This window comes from Pyxicephalus adspersus, chromosome Z, assembly GCF_032062135.1.
Source record: "Pyxicephalus adspersus chromosome Z, UCB_Pads_2.0, whole genome shotgun sequence".
NCBI classification, from domain to species: Eukaryota; Metazoa; Chordata; class Amphibia; order Anura; family Pyxicephalidae; genus Pyxicephalus; species Pyxicephalus adspersus.
The window spans coordinates 77326163-77346444 of NC_092871.1; the positions used below are offsets into that span (position 1 = coordinate 77326163).

At 38.8% G+C, this 20282-nt stretch overlaps 1 protein-coding gene across 8 annotated transcripts in view; it reads right to left on the reverse strand.

Annotated features, from left to right (window-relative positions):
- Positions 1 to 18664, reverse strand: part of AKNA (AT-hook transcription factor) — a 49652-nt gene extending 30988 nt beyond the window's left edge. For 2 of the 8 annotated variants that reach the window (XM_072431286.1, XM_072431279.1), the window contains exons 1-9: positions 11280 to 11678; positions 9080 to 9471; positions 8086 to 8993; positions 5900 to 5974; positions 3719 to 3875; positions 2909 to 3054; positions 1644 to 1703; positions 1431 to 1552; positions 333 to 513 (exon numbers count right to left, since the gene is read on the reverse strand). In XM_072431286.1, the coding sequence (XP_072287387.1) occupies positions 333 to 513; positions 1431 to 1552; positions 1644 to 1703; positions 2909 to 3054; positions 3719 to 3875; positions 5900 to 5974; positions 8086 to 8993; positions 9080 to 9419 (1989 nt within the window). In that variant the 5' untranslated portion in view covers positions 9420 to 9471; positions 11280 to 11678. Of the gene's footprint in view, positions 1 to 332; positions 514 to 1430; positions 1553 to 1643; positions 1704 to 2908; positions 3055 to 3718; positions 3876 to 5899; positions 5975 to 8085; positions 8994 to 9079; positions 9472 to 11279; positions 11679 to 11701; positions 11826 to 18559 lie in introns of those variants that run through there. The other 6 variants (XM_072431284.1, XM_072431285.1, XM_072431280.1 and 3 more) reach the window with 6 other exon arrangements.
- Positions 18665 to 20282: the final 1618 nt, after the last annotated feature.

Genomic DNA, 20282 nt, shown 5'->3' on the forward strand with positions numbered 1-20282 from the left:
TGTCAGAATGACAATGTCACATAAATGGACAGTGATTATGGTGTTTTCAGGCAGGTTACAGTTGGGTATTCCATGCAAAGATGTACAATATGCCATATGTGGCCTTTGGGGCGCCTAATAAAGACTATCACCAGGTACAAGCAGACATTCACATGTGGATTAGGGATTAACAAGGGTACAAATTATTTCCTCCTCTACAGTCTATGTTCACTACTGCCCCTGCAACTACATTCATCCTTCTAGGGGTCAATAAAAAAGGAACATTTCTTGTTATGAGGAACACAGAAAATTATTTTTAGAACAATTTAATTATAGGGCCATATGCTACTTACCTGTGGGTATGGGGTCTGAGTAGCTGGCACAGGGACCACTGCTGAAGGCACTGAGGCATTATCTAATTTGTGAGTAGTATGGGTGAGGTCTGTGCTAGAATTAGACATGACAGGATGGTCTACTCTTTCCTGTAATTCATCAAGTTGAACTCCCAGTTGAAATATGGCTTCTTCGAGTTCCCTGTTAAGAAGGGACACCACATATCAATACAATACCAAAAAGGAGAATACACATGCAAGTCTTCCTAATTTTAGTATCTCTAAACCAGCTTACCGTTGCATGGATTTGTTTGCATTTGTTTGCTTTTTTTATTATTTTAAAAACTAAGCATATTTTCTACAAGAACTAAACCATATCTCTTTTATCCTGCCTGAAAATCCAGTGTCCTTGAAACTTTTGGTGCATTGAACTGAAATCAGCATTCCCAGCTATCTTTTGTGAACTAAAAACAACAAACTTCCCCCATGTAATGGACATATTGGGTAACTGGAGTACAATTCAGGAGAGCAGCCTAGGTGGGTGACAACAGGTATCCAAAGGTAAAAATATCAGATCAATGGAGAGCAAATATGAATGTACAATATAGGGACTCTAAACCCCAAAATTTAGATATAAGGCTTTCAAATGTATTCTCACTGGTTAATTATGCCAGTAATACATTTCTATCAACACCCTGGCAATGTACTGTACTGTATCTAGAAAGCTGAATCATTGTTGTTTTGGGAAAGCACTACAGAACAACATTCTTTTCCATCTACTTCACAGCACAGAGGGGTGTGCTGTTGTCCACAGAGAAAGCTTGGAATAATCTAAGATTTTGGCAGTTTTTATGGATATTTCTGCTCTAAAAGATGTTGCATGAAAAACATAGGTAACATGTATTCCTCTATGCAGAGAACTGTGAATTGGTTTCTTCTGTATAGAAAAGCAGTGTTTTGCATTATCACAAATGTTAACATAGTCATCTGTCCAGTACCTTTCCTAAAATATATCCTTACTGGTTGTTTTTGACAGATATATTATATATTGAACATGCCCAGGTTTTGAAAAGCATTGCTCACTCTTCTCTGATTGCAATGTTCATATGGTGTACTGACCTTTGAGGATCCATTTCCTGAGATGGATGTCCAGTCTGTCTATGTTCTTGACGGTACTGCTCCTGTGCCTGTAAGTAGCGGCGTTCCAGCACATCTAGAGAGCCACGGAGCTCTCGCACAGCCTGAGTGAAGGAAGTACAGAATACAAGGTTACACACAGGAAACTGATTTTTTATTTGAAGAATATTTGCAGAAATATCCAGTCTTACTTACTTGCTGTTGATCCCCAGGAGTCAAATTACCTCCTTGCATCAATCCCTCAAAAAGGTCAACCTGCAAAAAATAATGTTTTAAACTAGTGCATATTGCGTTTGGATTTGTTGCCTATAGCAGTCAGTCTACTTTCCGAAATCATTCTATAGAAATGCTATATTCAGAGCCTGGGGCTGCAGAAAATAGCACATAAAAGGTATTTGCAAGCATCAAATGGAATTAAAGTGCTAAAGTTTGACCTTTAAAGTTGGTACTTTAAAGCTGAGCTCTAGGGACATTTCAAAACAATAAACAAAAATGCAAATTTAACCCTCAAAAATTGGGCACTGTCCCACTGCAATGGTTACATTCTTATTTTTGTGTAGGTTACCAAAGTTCATTCAAAAGCTGGATGCTCTTTACTTTCCTATTCTCTGGGTTGTGGGGAGGCCCTCGGTGTCCACACTTACAATGCAGGACTGCAGCTGCAGCATTGTAGTAATGACACCATAGTGCCTGTGACCAACACAGAGCTGAAAAGAAGTGGCTTTGGAGAACTAGCTGCATTGAAAGGAAGAAGCATGTGAAAAAAATCATCATTTAACCCATGCTGTGCAGGGGGAGCCCCTCTGCAAGAGTAGCTTTAAATTGCCCTATATAAACACATTGCAATTTTGAATTCTCAGAGTCATCTAGTTAACTTAGGTGCCCAAGTTTCAACGATCAGCTAACCAGAATCTGAGGCAAAAGTGTTCCAAATGCATCACCCTTGCTTCATCCTCCACAATTATTACCTCTTAACTTGTCAATGTAGAACAGGTCAGCATTGTGGCAAAGTTTAGATGTTTTAAAGTTCCAGTCACGACTGGAGAATTACCGACATACACAGATGTATGAAATTTTGCTCGACCTTCACAAAGGCTTGTAAACACATGTAGTTTCTAGAACATGCAGAGTGTTCTTTGTTTTGCTATAGATGGTTGGAATCATCCTCCAAATATATATTTTTGCTAAGAATGCAGCTATTACTGCACTGATGCACTGCACACCCCTTTGATGACAAATACAAAGCAGTAGATGATGTGCTATGCACCAAAAATAGTGTGCATCAATACTCAGTTTTCCTTCTCCATGGAAACCTAATATTCCTCTGGAGAATAAGTTTGCATTGCATTCCTGAAAGCCCTGACTGAATGTGCTAGTGGTTTCAACAAGCTATTTACATTATACTATTTAGAATGATAAAATAATGCAAGTCTCTTCCAGTGGAGAAGATAAACACTAACCTCTCTATGAAGGGTCTCCAGGTGTGATCTTAGAATGGAAGCGGTATCTTCTGGTCTCTGAAGAAAGGAAGAACCTGAGGTAGTAGCTGGCAAAGTGGTACCATCTGAGGGTGTCACTGAATTATTTAGTGGAGCAGAAGAAGAACCTAAAACAAGCACAAATACAGTCATTTTGTACAGTTCTGAAGTATCTTATTTTCTACTTTTTGAGGAACCATAAATGTTTTGAATCCCTTTATGTTTTTTCTGAATATATTTTTTTTGCAGCATGTGTCACATTTATCCCCCATACTTTCCATGTCTTAGATACAAGAACTAAAGGGAATCTCCTAAAGGGAATGTCACTGGAAGAAATGTCTCCTTAGAAAGGCTTACTCTCAAATTCCATTTCTTTTGACAATTTTTTTTTACCCCACTTTTAGTCATAGTGGTAGGTCATGTTATAGTTTAAATGTACCTTAATCATATTTCTCATAATATGAACACATCTATAGATTTGTTAGGCTCATGTTTTATAATACCTTACCAGAATTTTTTTATGTAGTACCTTTTGCACACCGTATCTGTGAAGTCTGTGAAGGTTCTAAACTATCCAGGTCATGGTACAGCTGGTAGTAGTTAGCCATGTTTAACTAGACTTATTCTGTATTGTTAAAAACTTATTCAAGCTAATCCAAGGACCTTCCTCACACTTAACACTACAGGGCAAGTCCAGTTAAATGTTAAAGGCTACAAGCAGTCACACAAGAACACCTAGAAAAAAACTTTTCCAGACAACATCCAAAAATAAATAAATAAATATTCAATTACCTGCATCCTGTTTGGCTATGACATTGTCCTCTTTTACTGAGCTTAAGGATGCCACTTGTGCATGAGGGATTGTGAACTCCATTATTTTTGACCCTTGCATGACTGTTCCCATTTGAACACTATGACTTGGTTTTGCAGGATCAGAGTAGAGATGTACCTGGGAATAAAGTGATATCTTAAAATAAAAAAACTGGTTTGCCACATTTGCCATTCATGTGTCATCTTGGATATTTTCCCCTTACATTTTATTGGTTAAAGACAACAGAAAATTACAAGAAATCCACTAGGAAACTCCTATTCTAGACAGCTATCATCAGAACATTTCCTGAACACAGTGGTCACCAGGACAAATTGGGTGAAATGTGGCTTTACGTACACTTTACATTTTTGTACTTGGGTTTGAACTTTAAGTCTCAGATCTTACTTCCCCATTTTGTTGAGTTCTTGACTTCCCCTATCCAGCAGAATTAAATATATAAGTGAAAACAAAGTCACATCGACTATTACAAGAATAAATATAAATAAACTTTGAATAATTCTGCTCAGTAAATTTTCTGTAAATGTTGCAGTAACAGCCCATGCCTTTGTTGGCTAGCAGATATCTAATTTGTAGGGTAGCTGGTCTCTGCAGAGCCAAACTGATGCTCTTCAGTCCAGCCTCCCACCCCCTGTATTTAGTAAATGCAATATCACTTCAAGAGAAGTTGCTTCTACTAATGGAGGACCTGAAACTTTCTTAAAAAATTATTTTTTTAAAGTGGAACTCAAATCACTACATACAGTAGGTGTGAACTATTTGTACTACTAAATGATCTGTAATTCGGTTAAACTAGTTTTGTGATTTGAAGATTTGTCACGCTACTTAGGTGACACATTATTTTTTTTTTACAGCTTTATATATTTTCAACTGTCTGTTTACTGGAGAAGGAGTCAGAAGTGTTGGGTATTGGATGGTGGAGTTATAAGAATAATGACTGTATAGTTCTGTGGAGGCAATAGTATTTTTATTTTTCTTTGCACCCAAGATGAATACCTGTGATTATCTTGTCTTGTGATTGTGACAGTATGGTGAAAATTAGTAAATGTCTAAAGGAACAACTGATGCAGTTTCCTAAAAGGGAGGACGCAGGTGGTGCCTTGTTCCAAAGAACAGAACAGCACACCCTATACAGTGTTTTTTTCTTCTACTGCCATTGGAAATGATCAGGAAAAGTAATTGATTGTAACACCAAACCGAAAGCAGACTGTTTACTTTCTCCGAGATAAAGGAGAAATGCAATTTGCACACCACAGAAGACCACGCCATGAGTGATAAATTCTCCTATATGCATACATGGGAGACTGTTTTGGGGAAAGAGCTATCTTTGGAGGAATGATCAGACTTATGGACCTCAGCCAAGAAAAGTTCTATATGCGTGACATACAAAGAATATAGCTAAAAATATTATTCTGCTGGTACCATACTCCAGAGGTTCTTCATCAACTGTTCCCTAGTGTAGACCCATTGTACTGGCGGTGTGGAGCCGACAGGGGCACCTTGGAGCACATTTTCTGCGACTGCCTGCTGATTTAAGGTTTCTGGACACAGGCGGGGAAGCTTATTACTGATGTTACCTCGTTGATCTTTCACTAGACATGTTGACAGGATCCAGGGCATTTTTTAATGGAATACCTTACTGCCATGCTACATGATAGATTGACCAAATTTCAGAGAGTGTGGGATAACTGGGATATCTACTTTGTTACCCCTACCTCTTTTCTGGTCACAAGAACTGCCCCCCCCCCCCTCTACCAGCCTGACTTTTTTACTCCCTAACCCTTCATCTTTTTCCCTTTGTTGCCTGTTAACTACGTACATTGCTGCTCCTTAGGTGCTAATAAAAATACAATTAAAAAAAAAAAGTTTTGATTTTATGTACTAGGCTTTATACTACAATCATGGAGGGGGCGTATTGGTAGGTGATAGGTGTATAAACTATTATATTACAACAGTGGGGTTGACACAGTACATTGATTGTCTCACTTGTACAATTACAGGTAGCTGTCCAAGGTTGCTATTCTGAATTCTACATAATGTACTTTGTGGTGACAAACATCTACTTTAAGGTTAGAAAAGCTCTTAAAATAAATGTGGTCTGACAGATCTTGGCAATTCATCTACAATACATCTTACTATCTTACTTTAGCTCCCAGGCGCAGACGGTCAATCGTATTTTCAGCCTCTGCATACTTAGTGAGCAGCTTGTGATAATCCTCCTAGAGACAGGCAGAAGGAGGAGAGGACAGGTTAAGGAGGTGATTATACACTGTACTGAGAACAGCTAATTACTGGTTAAAGTAAACAATACAATTGCCATGAAGGAAATATAACAAATGATATTCAATATTATCATTGCTGGTGTTCAATTAATTACCATTTTTCACAAAGTCAGAATAGAAATACATTTTTTTTATATATAGTAGATTTATATTTATAAATTATAGCAGTTATCTGTGAGAGGTTATAAACCTAGCATGAAATGATTAAAGCAAGAACCAAAAGGAAGTTACATGTAACATTTTTATCTTTGTGGTGTGCTCAACTGACTGAGACTTTCAATATATCAACTGGTAATCAATGATTCGGAGGTCGGAAAACACTGAACATATGTATATGAGATTCTGTCTGTTTGATTCCAAAATTCTGATCAGGTGCACTCGATACTCATAATACAACTGATCAATGTTTACCAACATGTCCAACCTATTCATACACGGACCCAAAAAGTGATATCAGCAAATCTCACTTTGAATGTAGTCAGTCTAGTGGCAGTGGCAGAAGTGCCTTAGATGATAAACCAATGCAGATATGTAGCTATGGAGCATTTGGATGCCCAGGGACTGGGAAAGACATTTCGGAGAAAAAGGCCATTTTGCTGGGTGCTGCTTAGGTACATTTGAAATGACCATATGTGCAATCTTTCGAGTTTAGGCCCACTATAAACTGTAGATGACTGACTGATGTAGATTTGGTCATAACAAAAAGCATTATTATACACAAAAGATTTGGCAGGGTAACGTGACCTATGTGAATCCCTATCTCCCATAATATGTGGTGGGGAGGGGGCATTCAAATATATTTTGGGAGCCTGAATTCATGTTTTGCAGCCCTTAATCTCAAAAGACATTTGTGGCAAATATATACAGTCAGACTTTCACCAGAGGAACTGCTATTGATATGATATTGCACAGTACTACAGTTTTAAAAGCGTTTACAGACAAACACCTCTCAGGCCTAGTACACATGAAATCATTTTCACTATTAATCCATTTCTGATCTGTAGTATTTTTGTAATGAATATCCACACCTGTTCATAAGACTGATATTTGGTAAGTCCAACCAAAATTCCAATCAAAATTTGAAACACTTTCTACATTCCAATGCCCATTCAATCAACAATTTAAAGAAAAGTAGCTAAAATCCAGTTAAAATATCATAGGTTCTGATAGGATTCTGGAATGTGTATGTACAGTTGTATCTCTATGTGGTTAGATAAACAAAATTATATTAAGGATTGTTGGTCATTAATTTGAAGTTAAAAGTGCCTGGCCTTTTAAAGTAGAAATAAGTAATTCTCCTTCCCTTGTCTAATTAGCTGGGTCTAAGCTGCCTTAGACCTTTCATACTGCCTGGCTGTTTTTGCAACTTGGAATGCTGATTAAAACGGCTATATTATGTAAGCTCTGTGGCTAATTACAGTAAGCAGTTGGTTTATTCTTCTATGCTTGTAATAAGAAATAGCCTTTGAACATAAACAATTACATTTATTATTTTTCCAGCTCATTACCTACATTTATTTCCAAAAGAATGTTTAAACACAACATTTTCATAATCTACACTTGCCAATCAGTTTAATAAATAAGATAATTTGTATGTTAGAAGTTTTAGAAACACAATAGTTAAATAAATGTCCTAAAAGATTTTGTTCAGAGCCCCATTCTCCTTTCAAACTTGACACATTAGCTTTAATGCTTTCTGACTTACTGTCAGGAGCAAATATAAAAAAAATCTGACACTTTCCTGGCACTCATTGTGGTGTGCATAATCAAAGTTTTAGGATCAAATAGGATTGAAGTCAGAAGCAGTCAATCAAAAAGCACAGAAAGGCCAGAATTGAGCTTCAGGTGTACTTTAAGAATTATTTTGCTTTTATGGGCCTATCCACTCAGAGCCAGTAAATGTACTATTATGTCTGACACAGTCGTATAATCGTGTCCTTATATATGAGCAACTGCACTTAGAGGTTTGATTAGAGCGATTGATAATTCAGTTTTAGGGGCACTTATCCAGAAAACAGTTTAAAAAAAACAATATTCTATATAATTACCTGTAGCTGATGAACAAGTTCAGTAGCTTGCTGTGGAGTTTTAAATTCTTTTGGTACTGAGGGGGGAATGGCTGGTTCTTGGAGAGGCTTATCAGTACTGCTCAGCAAGACCTCTCTCACTATCTCTGCCGGTGATTTAAAGAGAGCTGGGGCATCTTGGTTTTGGTTTTCTGGCCTGCGTGGCTGAGGAGGACGATAACTCTGCTCATCACGTGGAAATCGGACCCGCGGGCCAACTTTGGAAAAATCAGGCAAGGGATAGTTGAGTTGACCTCTGCCATATTGTGAAATAGTCGGATTTTTGCTTTTTCTCTGACTAGTATGTTGTGTGTTATGCTGTATTTTGCGATTAGAGGAAGGAGACAGGGGAGACTTGGTTTCTAAAACTTTAGTTTGGTTGGACACCTGTGTAACCCTGGAAACCTTTTCATGAGCTTCAGAATGAATGGCTGCTGATCCGTCCCCACTCTCTGTACGTGAGGATTCTGGAAGAGTCTCTTCTTCTATACCATGTGATATACTCAACATATCAAAAAGTCTAGGGTTCCAAGTGCTGGGAAGTGGAGGAGAAGATGGTGAGATAGACTCTTTAGCAACCTCTCCTCCCTGATTCCCTGGGATTGAGTATTCCTCATCAGGAGATTCTGGGAGGTTGTCCCACTGATCTTCCCCTCCTGAAGTTTGATCATAGTCCTTAAAACTTCTATTTTCAATTCCATGATAAAATGAGTCTAATTGTTGCATGTTCCAGTTTTCATCTTCATCCCCGTCCCATGCTCCCAAGGAACTCCCTTGATCTACCTCATCTTCAGTCATATCAAGCTGTTGGTCCCTGCTTGGGGGTCTTCGTCCAAGTGCAGAAGGCAAAGTGATTGACATACTGGGTTGGTCCACAAAACTGAGATCATCTGAGGAGTTAAAACACAAGACAGTCATGTCATCATTTAATTTTATTATATAAAGCAGACGCATGGTATGCAATGAAACAACATACCTAAGGATATACCTGTATGAGGAATGGCAATAAAATCTTGGTTCCTTCTTTCTTCTGACATTTGGGTAAAATTAAATTGTTCTTTCCAGCTTTGCTCATCTGATCTCTCACCATCTAAAGGGGATTCAGGGAACAGAATACCTTCTTCATCTTCCTCCAGCATGTCTTCTTCCAAGCCTACTATTTGATCATCTTCTTCCCCTTTTATATATCCTTGGTTATCTGGTTCCAGTATCCCATCCTCCAATCCAATGACCCCAGTCCTATCCATGTACCCTTGAAAGTCCTGATCTTCATCTTCACTACTGCCAATTTGTTCTTGCGCTTTGTTGCTGTCCATAGTCAGGAAGAATAATACAATGTGCCAAAGTCCTCCCCAGGTGACATGTCACCTGCAAACATAAAGAAAACAAATATACCAGATGAGGTCCCACTGGAGATATATTTACATTACACCAAAAAGACCAAAAGACCAAGACCAAAAATGTCTTGAATAGTTCAAATAAAATATGTTAGAGCAAGTGTCATGTTCTTTTCTTCCTGTTTCACATACTCACTATTTCTAGTCTTCCTGTCTGTTCCTTCCTCTTTACTCTGCAAGCTTGTTCAGCAATGCAAAGAAATGCATTACAAAAATTGTGGACACCTGAACATCACGCCTACTATATAGATAAAAGAATTTATGAGTTTTCACCAAATGGTACTGGTAATGCTACAACAAAGTTAGGTCTATAAACACACATTTTAGTGAGCTTTGTATGGGGGAACTTGAGCAGCCTGCACAGATCCTTACCTTCCCTCTACTGAATACATTGGAGATTATTTGGAATGCTGATTACAAGCCAGGTCTTATAGTTTAATATCAGCATCTGACCTTACAAATGCTGTTTTGGCTGAACTAAGAAATTTTAGAAAAAAAAAGTAATGCAGCTCCGGAAAAATGCAGGCTATTAGCCATAAAGAAAAAAGGGGATCAATTCCATATTAATGCTCATGGTTTTCAAATGGGATATCCAACAATCTCATATAGGTGTGATGGTCAGGTGTCCTCAAATCCTTAGCCACTTAACATACGGTATATACCAATAACATATCAACACTTCAACTTTTCAATGATCTGACCACTAAAGTGAAAGAGATATTTTTAATAATTTAAATCACTAAACTTTTTACAACATCACTACTACTTGTACCATCTTCTGTGTGTTCTGTAAGAATATATAATTTTCTGACGCTAACCCCATTTTTAAAGATGTGAGTAACCAGACTGCCTCTGGCTGAATATAATAAAAGTCAGACACAGAGCATTATCAGAACAAGCCAGAAATTACATCTTACATATCTCTGCACTTAAGGTTTCCTTGGAATCTAGTTTTCTGATTTTCCTGAAGTTGTATATTAAAAAATCTGGGTTTTTAGGCTGCCACCCAATGTGAAATAGTATCAATAGATTAGAAAAAATAAAATTTTGTCCCTGTATTTTATTTAGATGGCGTTTCATCTTAGAAGGTGAATTGCTGGTCCCAAGGGATGTTTATTACCTATCCTGTGTTTCATACAAAATGTATGGAGATTTTCAGTGCTAACGCAAAGGGTTGAGTCAATACATCTTTTGGGCATTATGGTATGGTCCGAAGAAGCGAATAAATATTGTGAAAGGCGTCACAATCTGTGGATACCAGTCTATATATAGTGACACTGTTAATGAAATTGATTTATTCTTTGCATTGTGATGTTTGACAATGTAACTTGTTTTTAAAGATAAAATTGATAAGAATTGTAATAAATATTATATGTGATTTTTTTAAAAAACGCTCCTCCTTAAACTGGCTGCTTGTATGGAAATAAATTAAATGAAAAATTAAATGATTTAAAAAAAATTAAATCTTTAAACGAGTTATGAAAACTAGGATTTTCCCAAACAAAAATTGTTTGATATAAAGAAAAAAACAATCACTGTTCCACCCCGCTTTCAGCTCTGACAGGCTAATGTTAAAAACACAGCTCTGCTGGTTGTTATTGTACACAGCGGGGAGTGATCCTATTGACTGCTGGTTGTCAGAAATGCTGTCTATTGATTTACATTCACCTACAACTAATTGGATAGGCCCATGACAATTACGCTAGGTAAACAATCAGGTAAATATTTATCTGTTTGTGAACCCACTGAACAGTGCTTAACCATTAGTTTAGTAGTTACCTTTTCAGCACCAGGGTCTGCTATAATACTTTGTGATCCTTCACACAGATAACTTCTTTTTTCTGTCTCTCCCTCTTACTCAGTCTCGCTTTTCACTTTTTGTTTTGTTTCCTTTTGTTTTTTTCCTAATTTCTTACTTTATTTCTTACTTCGCTTTTGTTTGTCACCTTTTGTCTTGCTTTACTTTTCTTTCTTCATCTTTCTGTGTCTCTCTGTTTTTCTCCATTTGTCACTCTCTCACACTCCATCTCTTACCTCTGCTTTTCTTGCTGCTGCTGTCTCCCGCTTACAGCCATGTCTGTTGACTCTTTAAGTCAGCTGACCAAAATAAAAGCCTTTTTCTAAGCATCCCTCCCCCTCTGCTCCACATCCCCAACTTCCCCCACCACTTCCCTTCTACAAGTGATGCAGCAACATCTTACCCACAAAATCTTCCAGCTGACGTGTATTACTTCAATCACAAAACTTTAAGAAGTGTATGCAGATTGGAATTTTTTTTTTATAAAACTGAACAAAAGTTCATACAAAAGACGATCCCCGATCAGAGCAAATACTAAATGCAGACCTTTAAAAAAATTGCAAGAACGTTGCATCAGAGCTTCCTGATCCAGGAAGGAGTTTCTTAATCATTCTGACATGTTTTGTTCTACTACCAAGGGGTGGAGTAATATCTTTATTATAAGTAAAAATCCCATCTGGCACTGAGGCAATATTTTACTGAGGGCTGAAATACTACTTAAAACTTATAAATAGTACTCCAATATAATCTACAACTTGATCCGTAGACAATAAATTAACATTGCCATCTCTGTCCAATGACCATGGAGATTTAATTTACAAACAGTAAAAAAGAAAACATAATCTTCCTGGCTATGCTGTGTGTTCTGAACTGTGTGCAAAATTTAAATAAATTACCTTCATTTGTTACAACTAAGTGTGTATTAAATCACCTGAAATTCCACTTTAATGTGTATCCAAACCAAAAGCTAGGTACACACTTCAAATAATTATCGTTAGAAAACGAACGATTGTGACTAATCAACGAATATGCGAGATTATATTTGAACAATCGTATTTTGCACAATTCTGTACATGCTGTAACGATACGATCGTTCAAATATAATCCACCAATAGTGTACACACGCTAGATACGATCGTTTGAACGATGCAGGGAATGTAAAGGAGAAAGTGTAGAAACATGCACGATCACTGAACGACTGTACACGCGATAGATAGTGAACGATCGTTGGCCAATCGGATCCGCCGTGACGATCGTTCATTTCCAATGAAAATTCTCGTTCGTCAGCGCCATTGGTCCCTTTTTTTGTGAATGGTTTTCGAACGATCCGTCATTCCAACGATAATTATTGGAAGTGTGTACCCAGCTTAAGAATAAAAATGTAATATTTTGCAATTTACCAACCCTTGGAGGTGTTGGCTGCACTGTTTTTTTTTCTTTTAGTTTTTTCTCCTTTTTTTTACCTAGTAGTTTTTCTAGTTACATATTTCCTGTTCGACAACACTTACCATATTTTATCTTTGCTTTGGATGCTGCACAGTAGCAGCATACTTGGTTAGTACTGAAAATACTTTTCTTAAATCAATAACTATTTTATTACCTGTATCGAGAAAACAGGTTTTTTGTTTTTATGTATTTACTGTATGTACTGCAAAATTTCCTATATTAATCCAAAATGAAATAATTCACGGCTTTACTGTGTATGTTTCAGAAATTGGGTCTCTATACTGAAAAGGGACCTTGGGACAATGATAAGATACAAAAGTGGATGGATGTGCGAGTAAGTGTAAATATTCATCTTCTTGATATTGAATGTTTACCTAGTTACTATGGTGTACCCATCGATCAGAGGAGCCAAGATTTAGCAAGTCACCACCCCCTAAAAATGCCAGCCTACAGGCATTTATATTGACATAGTGGTTGTTGAGGCGCATTCCTGGTGCTCAACAGGTACAGAAAATCATGATCAACATTTGCTTGATATATTAATCAAAATTGCCTCATTTTTTTAAATTGACTCTACCACCTAATCTATGTTTCATAGTTATTGCCTGCCTTCAGGAATTACCCTTTAAAGAACATTCATTCATTAGATGTTCAATCTGCCTGTTTATTGTACTGGTAATAACTTTTTACTAGCTTTCCTAATTTTTCCTATTGCTGCTTCATGATCATTTAACTCTATTAGTGACTTGAAAGCATGTATTATTTTTGTTAGGCATTTGTTCTTTGTTTTCTGTACCTTTTCTGCAGAAGGCGGATGGAATGATTTAATACATGGTGTTCTGAAGACAACACTGCCTCTGTGGTACAAATCAGTTTTATTATGGAGCTGGAGACCCATCTAATATAACAAGAATGGCTGACAGCCAGGATGCTACTGAGTAAATCAGCTGTGAATAAATCACAGGCCGGTCTACCAGCTGTAATTAAAAAGAGCCCAACACAGAAGGGGCAGCTGCTAGAAAGGGGCTTCTAATCTTTACGCATCATCATCAGGATGTCGCTTTATGCTTTTCGGGGCCGTGGGTCAGACTAACGCTATAGTGAGATAGACACAATATCAATACTATGTCACATCCTAGAGTCACAGATGTGACCTAATTCTGGGTTCATTGCCAGTCCAGACTTATTTCTAACAGAGTAGCTAGATCATTCTAATAGCTACAGGGTGGATAGCAATGGAGAAGACAAATAATGGTAAATTACAGTTAAAGCCAATATATTTACTTCACATAACAGGGTAGACAACTTTTTTCCCCCTTAAAACCCTTTTTTTAAAGCCCCACTCCTTCTGTCTTTACCTCCGCGGTTGGGAGTGCTGAACTATTTGGGATACCCACATAATGCATTTGAGGAGCCTCGTAGCTGCCTTGGGGTTGGGGTGATATTTGGCATGTGCAGTAGAAGCTTCTTTTATACATTCGGGGGATAAAGTTGATCTAACACATGTGCAGTGAGATCGACACTCTTTATTTTCCCTTACAGCACGTAGCCAGATGACGGAGGAATATGGTGATGCCCGACACTTCCTCTGCACCAGGACGAAGTTGGATTACAGGATGGCACAGGACTCAATCGAAGACATCTCCCGCAGGATCAAGAAATTGGAATTTTTAAAAAAAGTTCAATTCTGCTTTAAATGGTATCTAAATGCAAAACCAAAAATGAACTACATTGCACCCATCAGTCCCTAGATGTAGTGGCAACATTAGTTTTCCTTTAGGACTTTTTCCACTATGTTTATCTAGTTTATTTACTATCTGTGGAGGAACAGTTGTCATACTAAACTTTTCTACTCTCTACTCTTTTCATCTGCATAATATACAGAGGAGAGGTTAGTGTAGGTCACAGAATGTAGCATAAAGGCTAGTAGTAATGATGAGATGATAGTACTCAGGATATTACATTTCTATTAGAATCTACAGGTATTGATTTTTACTTGCAGAAAATGTACTTGGCCAAAAAAGTTTGTTCCTGTGCTCAGATATACTTTAAAAATGGAAATCTGACTTTTAAAGTGATTTAAACTTGCTTGCTGAATCTCTAATATATATACACATACTTATTAAACTTAAAGAATAAAATGTATAAACAAAACAGCCACCATTGTTTATTAGACAAGTTATCAACCATTAGTAGAAACATCTAGATGCATTTCGACCAAAATGCATCTTTATAAAGATGAGTAAGCTCCTAGGACCAGGATCAGGTGAGCATGACTGGCTGCTTTCAGTTTTATGTGCGAGTCCAGAAGAGACCAGCCAAGTCTGGAAGCCAGGAATACATCCTGCATGAAGTGGGGTAAGCATGGTTGACTCTCTGGAGGCTGTGCCACTTCTTGCTGTGTATATATACAACTACTGGCTAGTTTGTTGGGTATACCTGTGCAAATGTATGCTAACACACGTATCTAATCAGCCAATCACATGGCAGCGTGACATTATCAAGACCATCTGAGGAAAAGGGAAAAAAAGTGATTTAACTGACTTTGAGGCTATTCTAAAGCTGGGTACACATGCATGATTGTCGTGGAAAGGATCTTTCACGATCCTTTCCAGCAACTAAGGACTTCACGATGCATGACGAGTGCTGTACATACAGCACCATTCTGCCCCATGGGGAGGGAAGGGGGAGAACGACGGAGCGGTACCCTGCTGCGCTCTCTCCCCCTCTGCTTTTATTCGGATAGCTCACTGTCCATCGCCCGTGGATCCGCCAGGACGATCGTTCAGACGATTGACGACAGGCTTTGAACACATGTCAGAATCTCGTCCGGTATCAATCCTGAGATGAGAATCGGACGAGAACCATTGGACCTACGTACACACATGCAATAATTGTTGTTAAAAACAAAAAGTGCACAACAACGCTGATGAACTAGGAATGTTGCTGGGAGCGCTTGTTCGCTCTTTATAGTGAATACGGTTGTGCATTGCACATGCGCAGCGAATGAACGATCACTGCAACGCTCAAAAGCCCAATAACTACATATGTATGTATGTGTATAAATATATATATATATATATATATATATATATATATATATATATATATATATATTTATACACACACACACTTCTTTTGGTACACATCACTTCCTGCATCATTCAAAATAATAATGAATAAATGTTGATCTGTTGTTAGTCGTTTGTTTTCTAACAATTATTGCATGTGTGTACGTAGCCTAAATATTTGAGAAATCGCAGACTTGCTGGGATTTTCACACACCACCATCTATACAGTTTACAGAGAACGGTCCAAAAAAGGTGAAAATATCCAATGATTTGCAGTATTCTAAGAAAAAGAGGAGAATGGCCAAACTGGTTGGAACTGATAGAAAAGCAACAGTAACTCAAAATACTACTTGTTACAACTAAGGTAAACAGAAGAACATCTCTGAAAGAGCATGCCAACCTTTAAAGAAATAATCTATACCAGTAGGAGACCAGAGATAGACACCTGCAGCCAGGGCTATCTGGGGCTAAAGCTATGTATACACACTAGATTGTCTCCCGATACAAATGGTCCCAATCATTTCAGATGAAAATCCAATGTACAAAGAGGTCCCTCAATGTCATTCATTAATCCATCCTGGCAGATCAATGAATCACCAAGTGGGGACAACTACTTTACTTTCTCAAAGAGGAGAGCTCCACACTCCATAAAACAGAGCTATGTGTACAATGCTTGTTCATAATCTGTCAATCGAAACTTTCACAAATGATCATTACCAGTGACAGTGAACTAAGGTGTACAGGGCTTAAGGCCAGCGCACAGCTGCATAGTAACGCAGCACATGCTTTCAGTGTGAGCAGACGCTAAAGCAGAGGCGTGACTATAGCAAATGCTACAACTCTAGCAGCTATGGTATTGTGGAATTCAAATTATGGCTTATAGCGCCATCATCTTCTGTGACAGTGTACAGAGCACTATTCAGACAGACAGACAGGCAGCACAGTTGCTCAGTGGTTAGCACTCTTGCCTTTGCAGTGCTAGGTCCCAAGTTGGAATCTGGGACAGGCCACTATTTGCATGGAGTTTGCAGGTTCTCCCCGTGTCTGCATGGATTTCCTCTGAGTACTCCGGTTTCCTCCCACATCTCAAAAACATGCATTTAAAATAATTGGCTTCCCCCCAAAAAGTGCCCTTAGACTGTATTAAAGATGTATGACTATGGTAGGGACTTGTTTGTGAACCCCCTTGAGGGTCAACTAGTGACATGACTATGGATTTTGTACAGCGCTGTGGAAAATGATGGTGCTATATAAATACTGTATATTAATAATTATACAGACAATAGCAGAGGCCAAAAGTACATACACTGTTCATGTAAAGCACAATGTTACCAAAAAAAAAATAAAAGATGACAAGAACGAGCAATCCAAGCAACTGGAAAGAAAGTGGCTCTAAAGTCTCATGTTTGCACATAAAATATATAAAGAACATTCTAAAGCTACAAATTGTTTTCTAAATAATGCCTGACATAAAAAAAGGAGTATGGGAGGTCACGTTTTTATCTATGTGTCATGGTGATAACCATTGGCAAGACAAAGAATAAATATACCATTTTTACAGTTGTCACCGGAACAGGATGTGAGGGGACACAAGCGAGGTTCAGGCCTGCAAACTGTTGTGTTTTTTTTTGTGCATTGGTGTGTTGTTCATTTTGAATGGCATCCATTTTACATTGTATTCACAATACATTACTGTGTTCTGCATCGCACAATGTTGGAATAAACAGTCGGTCCGGTTTGGATGTGGTGCTTTTCGAACCCTTTCAATTTAAATGGGCTGCCACAAAAATGTGCATTAGGGCTTGTTCATACTCCTGATTAGCTTAGCGATTCCAGGCTGCCCACCAAACGCGGGCATTCAACTGACCAATTGGAGGGCGTTTGGTAATTCCCTGTGTCCCTAACCTCCCATGTGACTTCTCCATGGCAGTGTTTGATGGCTCCTTCACACCTGTGGCGAGAAACCACATGGCTGGCAACTCCCAGGTGCACAGCAAACCAAGGCTGTGTGCCTAGAAGCACCCTACTGCCCCATGGGTAATCAGATTTTGCAGCCATGGTGCAAATGTACAAACAATCACCCTGTGATCTGCTGCAGATTGTAGCCGCATGGGAGAGTTTGGGATTGCAGAATCAGAAGAAACATGTGTGAGCAAATCCTAATGCAAAGCACTACAGACTGAGAAGGTGAACCTGGCTTAGAAGTGATTTCCTCTCACTTCAGAGAGATTTTCATGCACTTCCTGTTGTGTCACCAAGACAGGAAGTGAACAGAAATCTCAAAAGGACACAAAAAATGTCCCATCCTCTGCAAAGTATGTTTAGATATTCTGTAGATAGATGCCAGAAGTCACAATTGTAAAATGTTGGCATAGTAATGTGAAAGTATAGACAACAGGCAGAGGGCCCATGTCCTGGGATGGGGGTCACCAGGTTGTCTAAAATGAAGATATAAAAGGAGATCAGACAACACTGTATAGTACTGGGATGGAGAAGTCATAAATCCACTTTATCTAATATTCTATGCAGCCAGGCAAGGGGTGAAAGAAGAGCAGGAAACCACAAGAAGTGTGAGGAAAGGACGAGGGTGCAGGGTGACCCCACAGGACCAAAGAGAACAGAACTACAACTAATACACCGATTCTATAAAATACAAAGGGGAGGAAGTAAGTGGATGAGCTCAGAAAAAGACAGAAAATGAAGAAATATCCGAGGAGGCAGAAGAATGAGGGAAATATCAGTACCAGCACCGAGGGTCCGCCGCTCTCTCTGGGCCCCGAACACTGAAGGTTGCCAGGAGCAGCGCTGTACACACCGGAGGCAGGGAGGAACTCTGTCACCATGGCAACACAAGCCGCCGCACTGGGCCCGCCCCCTCCCCTGCCAGCAACAGACTGAGATTTATAATAGGGGGAAAAACTGAGCTGTATGACACACTGACACACTGACACTGAGCTGTATGACACACTGACACACTGACACTGAGCTGTATGACACACTGACACACTGACACTGAGCTATATGACACACTGACACACTGACACTGAGTTGTATGACACACTGACACACTGACATTGAGCTGTATGACACACTGACACTGAGCTGTATGACACACTGACACTGACTGACACTGACACTGAGCTGTATGAGACACTGACACTGACACTGAGCACTGTGTAACACAGACACCCTGACACTAACTATTTTGCACTGTAATTTATGTTTTCTGACTTTTTGACCTATCTGGTTGATTTTCATTATCCATCACGATGTAAATATATAGGGCAATCAGTTATTATTATTATTATTATTTTTATTATTACTCCTACTAGTTACACATCATTTTAGTAAAGTGTTTTGAATGTTACTAAGGAGTCATCTATCTTATTTTAAACTATGTGATTTTTTCTATAAGGAGCTGAAAACGTTCCCATTGCTATTCACTCCCGGCTGAGCCCTTTGGGAGCCGTCACACAACCCGATGCACAGATTTTTGCTATTGCACAGGTACAAGATCACAAGATCTCCAACTGTAAAATAAAAACATGATTGCTGATCTCACTGCTCATGTGTGACATGAACCACTTTTTTTAATATTAGAGAAAAACCCCCTGATGATGCCCGTCTGATCTCAGACATGTACAGAAGGAGCAAACCACAGCTTCCTAGGATATGAGACGTAAGTATCCCAGGGCTCTGTGAGTTTCACCTTCAGTCTTTACCCACACACCATACCCATATCATCACTGAAGACCCCCCATATCCCCAACATAACTGCAAGTGAAACAAGATTGCATCACTTTGCATGTAGACAGCCCTGGGAGGTGATAGGAAGTTATGTCCCGCTTCACCTGTGTCTGGAATAATCTGACACACATACATTCAGAGCCACAGATTTGATATTTTAACATTGACAGTACACCTGGCTTCCATTTGGACAACATTTTGGTTTCAACAACAGAACGCATGGCTACAACCTACACTCCAATCCAATCATACTGACAGTGCAAATGTCTCTCTTTGCTTGCTAGCGCGTTGCACAGACAAAGCAGCAAGGGAGCCACTTGCAAGTGAAGAGTCCAACTTAATTTCCATCTGGCTCCCTTACTGGTTAGTCCAGACCAAACATTTGCTCCTGCCTAGCCAGCAAGGGAGCTAGGTGTAAGCGAAAGGTCAGGGCTAGCTAAGAAGAGTGCCAGGTTCAATTGAGAGTCTGGACTAGGCCATTTGAAATGAAGCTAGGCCATTTTTTGCACGTGGCTCTCTTTCTGGTTAGCCCAAACCTAACACTTGGTTAGTCTTTAGAAGAGTCAGGTGCAAGTGAAGGTCTGGGCTGGTGAGCAAGGAAGCCAGTTCATCCAGAGCATTGTGCAATTTCGGACACCATAGCACTGATTCTGAGCACTTGTATTGTGTACACATCTCGGTTACAAACATCCCTGAAAACTTTATATATTTAGCATTAAA